General features: G+C 42.5%; 1 protein-coding gene and 1 long non-coding RNA gene across 5 annotated transcripts in view; one reads left to right on the plus strand and one right to left on the minus strand.

The window, feature by feature from the left end:
* The window catches only part of TSPAN12 (tetraspanin 12), an 86,212-nt gene that overhangs the window by 28,220 nt on the left and 45,235 nt on the right, over nucleotides 1–12,757 (plus strand). For all 4 annotated transcript variants that reach the window (XM_053407348.1, XM_053407346.1, XM_053407345.1 and 1 more), the window contains exon 4: nucleotides 2,027–2,162. In XM_053407348.1, coding sequence (XP_053263323.1) covers nucleotides 2,027–2,162 — 136 coding nt within the window. The remainder of the gene's footprint in view (nucleotides 1–2,026; nucleotides 2,163–12,757) is intronic.
* On the minus strand, nucleotides 7,608–10,424 carry LOC128422822 (uncharacterized). Its single transcript, XR_008332601.1, has 3 exons — nucleotides 10,324–10,424; nucleotides 8,226–8,746; nucleotides 7,608–8,010 (listed from the first exon to the last, which is right to left on the minus strand). It is a non-coding gene; the product is annotated as an uncharacterized LOC128422822 (long non-coding RNA).

Raw genomic sequence — 12,757 nt, forward strand, 5'->3', positions numbered from 1 at the left:
GCAGTCAAACCTTGGTTTGAATAGTATAAAGGTTAGAGAGGGTTAGGGGTTCGTTCAGCTGGAATAGTCGTTTTGTGGCCTTTTCGGCCATTTTCTCACCGTAAGTTTCCTTTCTGTTCCGGGTGAGTTTGTGGGGTGTGGTGGCATCCTCCCCACTTGCTCGCCCCTCTTGGACTCTTTCTCTGAAGAGTCTAGCCCAGTATTTCCCAAGCTTGGATCTCCAGCTGTTTTGGGACTACAGTTCCCATCATCCCCGACCACTGGTCCTACTAGGTAGGGATGGTGGGAATTGTAGTCCAAAAACAGCTGGAAGCCTAAGTTTGGGAAACACTGGTCTAGTCCCTGGATGAGGAGTCTCTTGCCCTTCAGTTGTTGTTGGACTCCAACTCCCATCAGCCTCAGCCAGCCTGGCCAAAGATCGTGGATGATGGGGATTGTAGTCCGGCAACATCCTCCAGAACCTCCAAAGTCGGAAAATGTAACATCCCTATTCTTGCACCAACAATCATTGCTTGAGCCTCTCCACCCAACCCTATTCCAAATTGCTGAAAGCTCCTCTTCACTTGTTTGCGTTTTATTTGTTTGTATTCTGTTTCAACGGAAGACTCATAGCCCAGCAAAAAAGGAATCAGTGTAAAAATTACAACGCAAATGCCCTACTTGCACATCCCAATAGAAAGTAATTGATATAAGGGAAGCAATACAGATTCCATATTCAAAACTAAACAATACTTTTGATGCTAATTCCACATTTTAAGTAGCATAATGAGAGCAGGATTCAATTTCGCCCTCTTCTTTCCCCTGTGTGCCCCCCAAATTGGCTTTGGAACAGCAAATGAGGGGAGAAGAGGGGGGATTGTTCCATCTGGCAGGCTGAACAGATTGCACTGATGGAATGATTGACGTAGGACCACGTCGAATTCCTCACTTGTGTATCTCTAAGCAATGCACATAAATGGGCAAAGCGTTTTAAACCACAAAAACGAAGCATATACAAAACACCAAAATGCATCGAGAGAGGACATCAAATGCAACAGTATATATAATCATGGAAATACCTTCAGGTACCACAAAAAGAAACCCGTATAATAATAATAATAATAATAATAATAATAATAATAATAATAATAATACAGTTCTAATTCCAAGAGTTCTCAAACAAATGCCTTCGTGCAGCTTGAAGGCGGCAGTCCTCTGGCTGTAAACTCACAGGCTATATATTCAGAGATATACTGCCCCCAACATGGAGGTTCTACTTCTCTATCACTGTTAGTTGTTGAGGGATTGATCTTCCCAAAAAAGGAAAACCTCTCTTTCTTCCTCAGAAGGGAGAAGCCATTGAGGGATTGCAGTTTCAGAAGCAAAAGGCACAGACCTTTTTTTTTTTTTAAGCACCCTCAAATCTTCCCTGAAGGACAAAATAGGGACAATAATTTATACAGGTTCCAGAAAACTGGGGTTGTCCCTTGAGCACCGATTCCATGGCTGTTTATTACTCTGCCTCTCGTGAGATCTCAGTATAGTCTAGGGCAGCCTCAGTTCGTTCATTCATTGTCCGTACGTTAAGGACTATGTACTTTAAAGTACACAGCAAAATGGGTTATTTCAAAACCAAGAAATTGGATAATTCATAGCTTCTAAAAGCTGTTAGGCCATTTCCATCTAGATTCAAAGGGCACAACTGCCTCTTAATAGGACACTCCTGGTAGTAGTAGTAGATGTAATGATGATGATGATGATGATAATAATAATAATAATAATAATAATAATAATAATTTTATTTATACCCCACCCTCCCCAGCCAAGACTGGGCTCAGGGCGGCTAACACCAAATATCTAATACATTTAAAACACAAAATCAAACTATTAGTTTAAAATACAATTCGAATCACATTAAAAATCAAAATAAAATTAAGTGGGTAAGACTAATGGTTTCTGCATTCCTTGATCAGAAGGCTACCATTTTCTAAAATGAGCCACGGTTCAGGTCTGTTAGCATGATCCTGTTGTTTTCATTTGCTTTCAGGGTAGAGGAAGCTGTTCTTTCCACTTACTTTCCAGTTGTCCACCCAGTCATGATTGCCGTCTGCTGTTTCCTTATCATTGTTGGAATGTTGGGCTATTGCGGAACAGTGAAAAGGAGCCTTCTGCTGCTCGTGTGGGTAAGAGTCTTCTGTTTTCCCGTGCCATTTCATCATTGATGCAAGGAGAACGTCTCTTAATATCCCATTGCCACTCTTTCTTCTTTGGCGATCACTTGTAGCCGAGTAAGTTTGTCTTCCATCAACACGGTCTTAACAGTGAGTCCGTAAGTGACTGTGGAGGCCAATTCTGGATCCACATGTCCTTCCACAGTGGGGACATAGATTTCCAGGCGGCAGTTGATCATGGTGTGGATTTGCCAAGGGTGCCTTCCTCTTAGCACATTTCTCCCTTTCAGCCTGAGTTTGGGCGTCTTCAAAGCCCATGACACCTTTGGTAATGGCTGTTCTCCAATTGGAGCGCTCGCACGCCAGTGTTTCCCAGTTGTCGGTGTTCATACTAGATTTTTTTAGACAATCCCACAGTGATTGGGATTGAGGATTGGAGTGATCATTCTGTGATATTATGGCAGTGGGCAAAGCTGTATTGTAACTTTTGAATAAATGTATTTATTTTTTTAAAATGGCTTTGGGGAAAAAGAGAGAAGAGGGCTGCTGAAGGTATTTTGGTCACCCATAGTCTCGGAAGCTGGTAGAAATGGAGAACTTTCTTCTCTGCTCTGGGACCAAGTCTTGTTCAACTTTCCAGTCTGCTTTGGAGCATTCTGTGTTTAGATACAGTTCTGTATGGGACAAAGCTTGTGGAAAGAAATGAAGACTTTGCCAGTGGAATATAGATTAAGAGCTTGAGGAATGCCTAGCTTTGCTTGAATGGTGGAATTTAGACTCTTATTTACAAAGCTCTGAAACTGGTTCAATCTTAACTTCATGAGTGGAACTGAACCAGCATTATTAGAAAACAGTGCTGCAGTTTCAACACAATTCTGTACTGGTCTTCTCCAAAGTAAGTCCTGTTGAATTTGGTGGGGCTTACTTCTGAGCAATGCATAAATTGCACTGCAATTCCTCATTTACTTGGAAGTAAGCTCCATTGAGTTCAGTGGCACTTACTCCTAGGTAAATGTGTATAGAGTTGCAGCCTTAGTGCAGTCCACAATCTGGACATTACAGTTGAGATAAGGCTGTGTACCAGGCAACATTCCACTGTAAGTTGTCCTTAACTGACAGATGCCTGGGAATGGGAAAGAATCTGAATTATTTGGTTCTTGCCACCCCAGGCTTCTAAAACAAGCTCTTAAATCACTTGAGTGTCTTAAAACATTTAACCCATTATCGTTTTGTTCTTTTTAAATCTCAGATGAATGTTCTGTTTAATCACCATTTTTAAAAAAAAAAATGCAGTGTGTTCAAATAACAAAATGATTTAAAACTGGGTCCTAATCCTTTCTTTCTTTGTTTATTTAAAATGCCAGTGGAGAAGTGGAATCAGTTACTGCTCTTTAACACAATCTGGAAGTAAACACATGTACTATGTGTAGAGCAATCAAACTCCATTAAATCAAGCCTAGGCAGTTCTAGAGCTCTTAACCTACAATATTTCACTCTGGGGAGCCTGAGAACCAGCTCTTTCTGGCCCAACTGATAAGCAAAAAATAAATGATCTTTTCCTAAGTACACCGCAGTTCTTGACTAATTGCTAAATAAGGCGTTTACCATGGCATTGCGGAGATGTGCAGGTGCGACTCAATAGTTGATTCATCACCGTAATAAGAAGCAACAACAACACCCCAGAAGAGCTCGACAGAAAAAGCTTTCGTAAAACCAGATGAAATGCAGGATAAAGAAACATGGTGTAAAATATTAAGTCTTTTCAATCTTTCCCTTTGTTTTTCATTCTGAGACTTCTCGAGGATTGAAGTAATCAAGCACACATTAATTTGAATGCACCCCGAAGCTAAATTTATACACACACACACACACACACACACACACACACAAAAATAATTTAAACCCAGAGAAGTGTTTTTAAAGTGTGGTGTACTGTAGAGGGATGGTCCCACTATTTTATATTATTTATTTTATTTTATAAGTTTACTGCCCTGTAAGGTAAAGGTAAAGGACCCCTGGATGGTTAAGTCCAATCAAAGGCAACTATGGGATTGTGGCGCTCATCTTGCTTTCAGGGCGAGGGAGCCGGTGTTTGTCCACAGACACCTTTCCGGGTCACGTGGCCCGCTAGACTAAACCATTTCTGGTGCAATGGGACACTGTGACGAGTGCCAGAGTGCACGGAAATGCTGTTTACCTTCCCGTCGCAGCGGTACCTATTTATCTACTTGCACTGGCATGCTTTCGAACTCCTAGGTTGGCAGGAGCTGGGACAGAGCAATGGGAGCTCACCTCACTGTATGGATTCGAACTGCCGACCTTCTGACTGGCGAGCCCAAGAGGCTCAGTGGTTTAGACTACAGCGCCCTATACCTGTACTTTATAAGGCACGAAACCACCAGGGTGGGAGTAGGTGGAGCTGAAGGGGCAAATAATGACAGGGCACTGTCTTGAGATTGAAACAGAAACCCTAACCTCTTGCCTCAAGGAGTTCCACACTTGGGATGGCAACGCAGAAAAAGCATTCTCACATGTTGCCAACCACCCAATGGCCCATGCAAGAGAGGCACGACCATCAGTCTTAAAGAATAGGGTGGTTTGCATAAGTTGCACTGTTCAGAAAGGAGCCATCTGTACCCAGAATGGATGGAGTCCTTGAGGAAGAGGACGGGATTAGCCTTCCTCCCAGTCACGTCTCCAAGTGTATCTCTTCACTTTTTGGTCTGGGATTATAGCTTTCACATCCTTTGAATGCAGCAGATCACAGACTCTGTTCCTTCCGTCTCTAGTTTCTCATCAAAAAGGCATTGGATTTTGTGCGATGGGAAAGATCTCTCTCTCTCTGCCTGAGACTTTGGAGAACAGCAGCCAATTCGGGGCTAGGTTCCTGTACCCTGGTTAGGGCCTTCTTTAGCATATGCGGCTCCGGAGTTCAAAAATTCGCCCAGCACCCCAAATTTTTTTTGGGGGGGGGGCAGGTCAAAGTTCTTGAGTTTTTTTAAGAGGGGCAGCTCAGAGTTTTTGAGCTTTTAAGGAGGGGGACAGCAAAAACCGCTAACATGAAAAAGTAAAAAACGGCTGCGATGCCTCCGTCTTTCCATTTTTGCAGTCATGCTAAAATGAAAGACACCACTAGGGGCCGTCGCCAGATATGTTGATTGTGCAGCTATTCCGCAATAGAGAACAGAAATGACCCATCAAACGCAATCACGCATAGGTCGTGGTTAACAGCTTAGGTGGCTTCAGAGGCGGGTGCCCCACAGAATTCGGCGCCCAGGTACAACGCACCCCTAGCATCCCCAGGTAAAGACGGTCCTGTCACAAGGGCAGGGGCTACATGGGGAAGGAGGGATAATTGAAAATAATCTTCCCACTTCCTCCATTGGTGTTTGGCATGAGGGCAAAACTATTCATTGCAAGTCTTCTGCACCCATCCCAATGTCTGCTCACACACTTCCCAACCCTGACAACCATTGTCTAATTGTCTAAACTGAGAGTGAATCCACACCAGAGCACTGTTCTTCTTCTTCTTCCTCTTCTTCTTCTTCTTCTTCTTCTTCTTCTTCTTCTTCTTCTTCTTCCTCTTCCTCTTCTTCCTCCTCCTCCTCCTCCTCCTCCTCCTCTACTGCCCCTCATTCGAAGATCACAGTGCAGTTTACAATATAAAAACACAAAAGTGCATACCAGAGTAGCACTAACCTCCCCAACTTAAAAGGTCATGGATTATTTAATGAGCCAAAGGCCTGGAGAGGAATTTTTTTGCCTGGCACCTAGAGATATGTCATGAAGGCAGATTGGAACCTGCCCATTATGTTTGCTCGCTATATGTGTTTCTTGAAGACAAATTACACCTAAATTTTGTTCGAGAATTATATGTTCAATTTTATTTGTCAGGGAATCTTGGAAACAAATGAGCATGGTTAATTAGAAAGAAGCTTTATTGCAAAAAACCCAACAGGGTTCATGGAGCGGTGAATGCTGCCGTCTGTCCATCAGTGAAGATGTTCCTACTGAGGAGACTTCTTCTGGTGAAAGCAAAAGCAGCCCAGCCTCCTCTTGTGACGTGATCTGTCCTGAAGGCCGCCTATTTGACGAGAGCGGGGGCTAAGGGGGTCAGCCCCTCCCCTTCCTCATTCCCAGACACGGAGCTTCCATGTTCGTTCCCCCTCTCTGAGCTGCAGCTGCTACGCATCTCTGTAATTTGAACTCCACTGGTCGGCTGGCAAATGGTTGTCTGTCTGCCATCAGGGCTGTTTCCAGTCGACGTACCTGAGGGTTGGGGACAGGACTCCTGATTGTACTCATCTAGTCCTGCGTTTAACCCCCTCACTTCTTGACTGCCTTCTCCCTCTGCCTGCACTTCCTTCAATTCCTTCAATTATAGCGTCCTTCAACTTCTTAGAGTTAAAAGTTACCAAACATTCTCCAGGCTGTTTCTTAGCCTTAGCTGATTAAGACCGGACCCTGTAGCAACTGTCAATAGATCCTTCAATATACACCTGTTCCTCTCCCAACCAATCTGCAATTGTCTTGGCTATGCATGTTTTAAGAACTTGTTCCCCCTCCGCCTCTAGAAGGCCTCTTATTTGCAGAACATTAGATTTTTGTCTCATCTCTAAGACCGTGAGACAATCCTCAAATTGACCCTGTCTGCCAGCTAAACCTCTCATATCCCCCCCTTATTATCTCTTGTTCCCCTCAAATTTCTTCGTTCTTTTTCAATTTTTTCCAAGTTTTTCACAGAAATGTCCAAAGCTTTTAATTTGCCAGACGTTTCTTTGACCATTTTCGCGTTCTTCCCCAATTCCGCTACAACTTTTTCTTTCTGCTTTTGCATTTGCATTTTGCATTTGTGTCAGCATCTCATTTTTTAAATCTGACAGAATATACTCTATATTTGACTTTCTTCAGATTGTTTTACTGATGTTTTAATATTCTGTAAATCGCTTTGAGATTTTTCTTAAAAATATAAAGCGGTATAGCAATTTAATACATACATACATACATACATACATGTATACATACCTGGGATGCTAGGATAGGAAGCACCCACATGATCTAGCCGGTGATGAATCAGGGAAGCATCGTTAGAGCAGCAGGCACAGTGCAAAGGTTGCTTGAATTGGTCCTTAGATGCCTTGGCGGAGTTCAGAACCAAGCTTATTCACTGAAATCACTATCCAAAAACCCTCCCATGCTAATACATTGGGAAGTGAGGGATATAGGGAAAAATAAGAGGGGCATGATTGTTGCATTGGAAGTTAGCATGGACACCACAGGGACTTGAACCCCGTCCTGGGAACCAGGAGCGCTGTCCACCAGTGTCTTTTGCTTTTTTTTGAGCAATGCAACAAGGTAAAAAGCAAAACCTGAGAGGACATTCACAGAATGTTCTCTCAGGGGGAAAAAACCCCATTAGATGTTCAGAAGAGCACTTTGGAGAGACTTGTGGAAAAGAAAAGAAAATGAGAAAAAGGAGAGAGCAATACAAAAAATATTGTCTTGGAAAAAGACCACTGAGTGGTGGAATGTGAACTTACCTAAAGCAGCGCAGTCCAAATGCAGGCGACTCTCCCCTCAGGTACAGTGAACCGTGGGAAGCCTGAAGGAAAGAAGAGCTGGAAGAAAAGAAGAAGTGTTCTCCTACCTGCAGATGAGCCTCATTGTGGCGACACAGAATAGGACCTCTTCTGACAACTCCATCACCGCAACCTGAAAGAGTCTTAGCACAAAGAGTTGCAGACGGAACACAATAGAGATTTTCTCCCTAGCCAAGCAAGGCTTACTCACCTAAACGTCCTTCAGTCATACAATACCATTTTGACCGTCATTTTTGTTTGAAGCTGGATGAGCCATTGATCTACAGGGGCACAACAGAGAGATGAGATTCAGATTTAGTGTGGAAAGAAGGAAGATTGTTCACCCTTTCGTTTGTGTATCTGAGGGTGACTTTGTGTCTTGCAGTTCCCCCTTTTTTGGTGTGCGATCTAGAGTCACTAGTTTGTCCCCAGCCACCTTCCACCAATCCTACAGAAAACGAGGTTTTATTTATTTATAAAAAATGGCTTTTCTTACCACCATGACTTCTGGGACTCTGCTGGAAGCCCTGGCCTCATTTGAGGGTTGAGGGCTCTTTGGAGAGACCTGTGAAAAGACCAGCAGAAAAGAAAATGAGAAAAAGGAGAGACTAATACAAAAGATACTGTCTTGAAAAAAAAAGACCACTGAGTGGTGGAATGTGAACTTACCTAAAGCAGCACAGTCCAAATGCTGGCAACTCTCACCTCAGGTACAGTGAACTGTGGGAAGCCTGTAGGAAGGAAGAGCTGGAAGAAAAGAAGTGTTCTCCTACCTGCAGGTGAGCCTCATTGTGGCGACGCAGAATAGGGCCTCTTCTGACAACTCCGTCACCGCAACCTGACAGAGTCTTAGCACAAAGAGTTGCAGAAGGAACACAACATAAATTTTCTTCCCAGCCAAGCAAGGGATACTCACTTAGATGTCCTTCAGGCATAATGTATACAAGTATATTGCTTCTGTCATTGTGATGTAGCGTTTAGGGTTTACTTGTGAGGTACCTGAGCCTGACATCGCCTCTGAAAATACAAGAGTACTTGATAGTAACTTCCTTTCACTGTGATGGTCACTTCAAAGTGAGAAGTTTGTATATTTTTGTTTATATAAAGTCAACGCTTTGTGTTGTCTGAGCTACATGCTAAATAGCTGTTCCAAGAAGATGCTTAGCAAAAATAAAATAAAATCCCAAAACCTTGTTTATTACCACCAGAGAGCCGTGTTATGCATCAGGGATCATTTTGCTTGGCCTGTTCCATAGTTAACCTTTTGAGCTCCATTTCCCATATCTTTTCGTAATCTTGCAGGTTCTGCTGGAAAGGCTTAGTGGAGTTGATGTTCTAGTCTGCTTCCTCATTTGAGCCTCACATCAACCCTGTGAGGTAGGTTAGACTGAGAGATAGAGAGTTTCATGGCAGAGTGAGGATTTGAACTCAAGTCTCCCAGTTACTAATCCACCACTCTCTCAGGAACTTCCCTCAGAGAAAGCACTTTCCCATGAGATCCTGGACTTGCCATGTCCCTGAGCAGTTACTCTCCAGTCACCATCAGCAGGTTCATCCTCAAAATGCTTTATTCGCCTTTTCAGCAAGTTTTTACTTACCTCTCTTTCTCTCCTTCCAAGGCAACCTGAGCCAACATGAAATTAGGAGCAGTTTTGTCCTCTCCCTGTCTTCTTTGCCCCCCCCCCACGTGCACATTTCTAGCTTCAGCAATAAAAACCCCAACTTTCTCTTCATGAAATGACTTCTCTAGTTGCTTTTTAAAAGAAATGCCTTCTATTTTCCCTACTCATTTTCTCTCTGCTTTAAGCAGGCTTCATATCCATGTGCTCCTTCTTTTCATCCGAAGACTACCGTATTTTTTCGCTCTATAAGACGCACCAGACCACAAGGCGCACCTAGTTTTTGGAGGAGGAAAACAAGAAAAAAAAATATTCTGAAGCCAGAACAGCAAGAGGGATTGCTGCGCAGTGCAAGGAGCAATCCTTCTCGCTGTTCTGGCTTCTGGGATAGCTGCACAGCCTGCATTCGCTCCATAAGACGCACACACATTACCCCTTACTTTTTAGGAGGGGAAAAGTGAGTCTTATAGAGCAAAAAATACGGTAATTAGTTTGAAAGGTAAATAAAACTTGATTCTGCCCGCTTCACATCCCTTCATTCACTTCATTCATTTTCTCTTGGCTTTTCCAGTTAATTTTCTAGATTCTCTTTAACATCTCCATCTTGGTATTTTTCTGAGTTTTCAGTTTAAATTTTGCTTGGCTAAACTCTTTTGGGGGGGGGGGACTTTCTCAAGGTCCACCATCTGTCTACAATTTACTGTCCCTGTTTTATTAGGATTAAGTCTTCATCGATCTTCTATTTTCCTTCAGTTTCCTTTCAATTTAAAATTTAGTGCCTCTGCTAACACTTTTTAGGGACAAATACCCGATTAAGATATAGGTGCACAGTATTTGAAATCAACCACAGCAGAGATCGCAGGTGAAAATTACCTGTGTCCCTTTTTAAAGTTGTAAATGATGAATTTCAGCAGAGGGAAATCCCTTCATTTACTCTATAAAAAAAATCCCAATAGTTTTGAAAAGTAATCTTACCTGAGCTGGTTTGTTGCCTTTTCAAACCTGTTTCATCTTCCCCAGCCTCCCTCTCCTAATCCCTCTGCCCTTTAGCTTCTTCAGCTCTGACTAGTGAGAGGGCTAAAGCCAGTATTATAGCCAGGGACAGACTCACTCAGCGGAATGCGGCTCGCTCCTTCCACCACTTGTTGGTCATAAGAACACATAGAAAAGTCCCCTGTGGCATTAATACAGTGGGTGCAAATGTCTTTACAGTGGTACCTCGGGTTAAGTACTTAATTCGTTCCAGAGGTCCGTTCTGAACCTGAAACTGTTCTTAACCTGAAGCGCCACTTTAGCTAATGGGGCCTCCTGCTGCCGCCGCGCCGCCGGAGCACGATTTCTGTTCTCATCCCCTCCCCCCCCCGGAGACTTCCCTCAACTTCCTTTTCTGGTTTGCTATGCAATAACATCTCCTGCTTATTTTCATGCCTTAAAAGGTAAAGGGACCCCTGACCATTAGGTCCAGTCGTGACCAACTCTGGGGTTACGGCGCTCATCTCGCTTTATTGGCCGAGAGAGCCGGCGCACGGCTTCCGGGTCATGTGGCCAGCACGACTAAGCCTCTTCTGGAAAGCCTGAGCAGCACACAGAAACGCCGTTTACCTTCCCGCTGGAGCGGTACCTATTTATCTACTTGCACTTTTGTCGTGCTTTCGAACTGCTAGGTTGGCAGGAGCAGGGACCGAGCAACGGGAGCTCACCCCGTCGTGGGGATTCGAACCGCCGATCTTCTGATTGGCAAGCCCTAGGCTCAGTGGTTTAACTCACAGCACCACCCGCCTTACATTCTTCCAATTGAATATTATATATTCTTATCATTTTTCTTTCCCCCCGTACTTATTTTTAAATTACTTCCAATATTTTACTATTTCCCCATTATTACATCTTACTCTCTATCTTTGTTTTGTTGGTTGTGTTTACTCAAACCCTGCTGGTGAGTCCACTTCTTTACAATGTTTCTGTAGATGCAACATAAATGGTTCCCAGTCTTTTTTAAAGCCTCTGTTTAAAGCCTGTCTCAGTTTTCCAGTTAGCTTCGCCATTTCAGCATACTCCTTCAGTTTTTCTTGTCATTTTTCTTTAGTTGGTGTTTTATCGTCTTTCTATTTTTTTTGGACTAGTAATATCCTAGCTGCTGTTGTGGTATACATGAATAATTTCTTCTGATCTTTTGGCAAGTCTTGACCTATAATGCCTAGCAGAAAAGCTTCTGGTCTCTTAACAAAAGTTATCTTAAGCATTCTTTTCATTTCGTTATAAATCATTTCTCAGAAATTTTTGATTATTTTACAATTCCACCACATATGAAAAAACGTGCCTTATTTTCTTTACATTTCCAACACTTGTTTGAGCTTGTTTTATACATTTTACCATCTTTGCCGGTGTGATATACCATCTATATACACACACATACACACGAATAATACTAGTTACATGTAGTTAGCCGTGTTAGTCTGCTGTAGTCGAAACAAAACAAAATAATTAAAATAAAATAAAATAAAAATCCTTCCAGTAGCACCTTAGAGACCAACTAAGTTAGTTATTGGTATGTGCACGCACCCTTCTTCAGATATTCACTTCTTCAGGTATCTGAAGAAGTGTGCATGCACACGAAAGCTCATACCAATAACTAACTTAGTTGGTCTCTAAGGTGCTACTGGAAGGATTTTTTTATTATTATTATTTTAATTATTTTATTTTGTTACGAAAGATACTGTCAGCTTCCAGTAAAAACAAAACAAAGCCTTGTTTTGCAAAAATTAGTAGGTCTTATCGCTCTTATTCCAAACATTACATACACACACACATATAAAATTTGTTATGAGGAAAGGTGTTCACATCCCTGTCTCATGGCAGGACAATTTTAAACAAAGATGTGTTCCCCTAAGCCCACATTCCCAGCATGTTCACACTGTTGTCTGAGCGACGTCTAAGCTAGCTTGTTCGTGTTCACAGAAGTAGTATCCCCAAGAAAGAAGGTGCGATTTCTAGGTTGGTCTTGGTAAGAGAGCTGGACTGAAGAGGAGGTGAAAGTTAAAGGATGGAGGGATAAGATCAGAATCCAGAAACTTTTATTTAGGATTAAAGGGAAGCTCCAGGTCTGTGTCCTCTTCCCACCTGTGAAAGTTCATGGGCTTATTGCTAGCCACTTTGAGAACATAGCATTGAACTAACATGCAGAATGCAAGAGTTGATTTTTCTATAAAAAATTCAAATTCAAATGGAGCCGCTTACCACCTTGAAATCCAGGTTGCTTTAAGGTTTCTTTCTCAGAGTGAGGACAGGGGCACAATATGAAGCTGCAAAGTGCATTTAATAAAATAATAATAATAATAATAATAATAATAATAATAATAATAATAATACTGTTTCTTTAATAGGAAACCTGTATTCTGATGTCCCTGAAGAA

The sequence above is a fragment of the Podarcis raffonei genome, chromosome 10 (genome assembly GCF_027172205.1).
Source record: "Podarcis raffonei isolate rPodRaf1 chromosome 10, rPodRaf1.pri, whole genome shotgun sequence".
NCBI classification, from domain to species: Eukaryota; Metazoa; Chordata; class Lepidosauria; order Squamata; family Lacertidae; genus Podarcis; species Podarcis raffonei.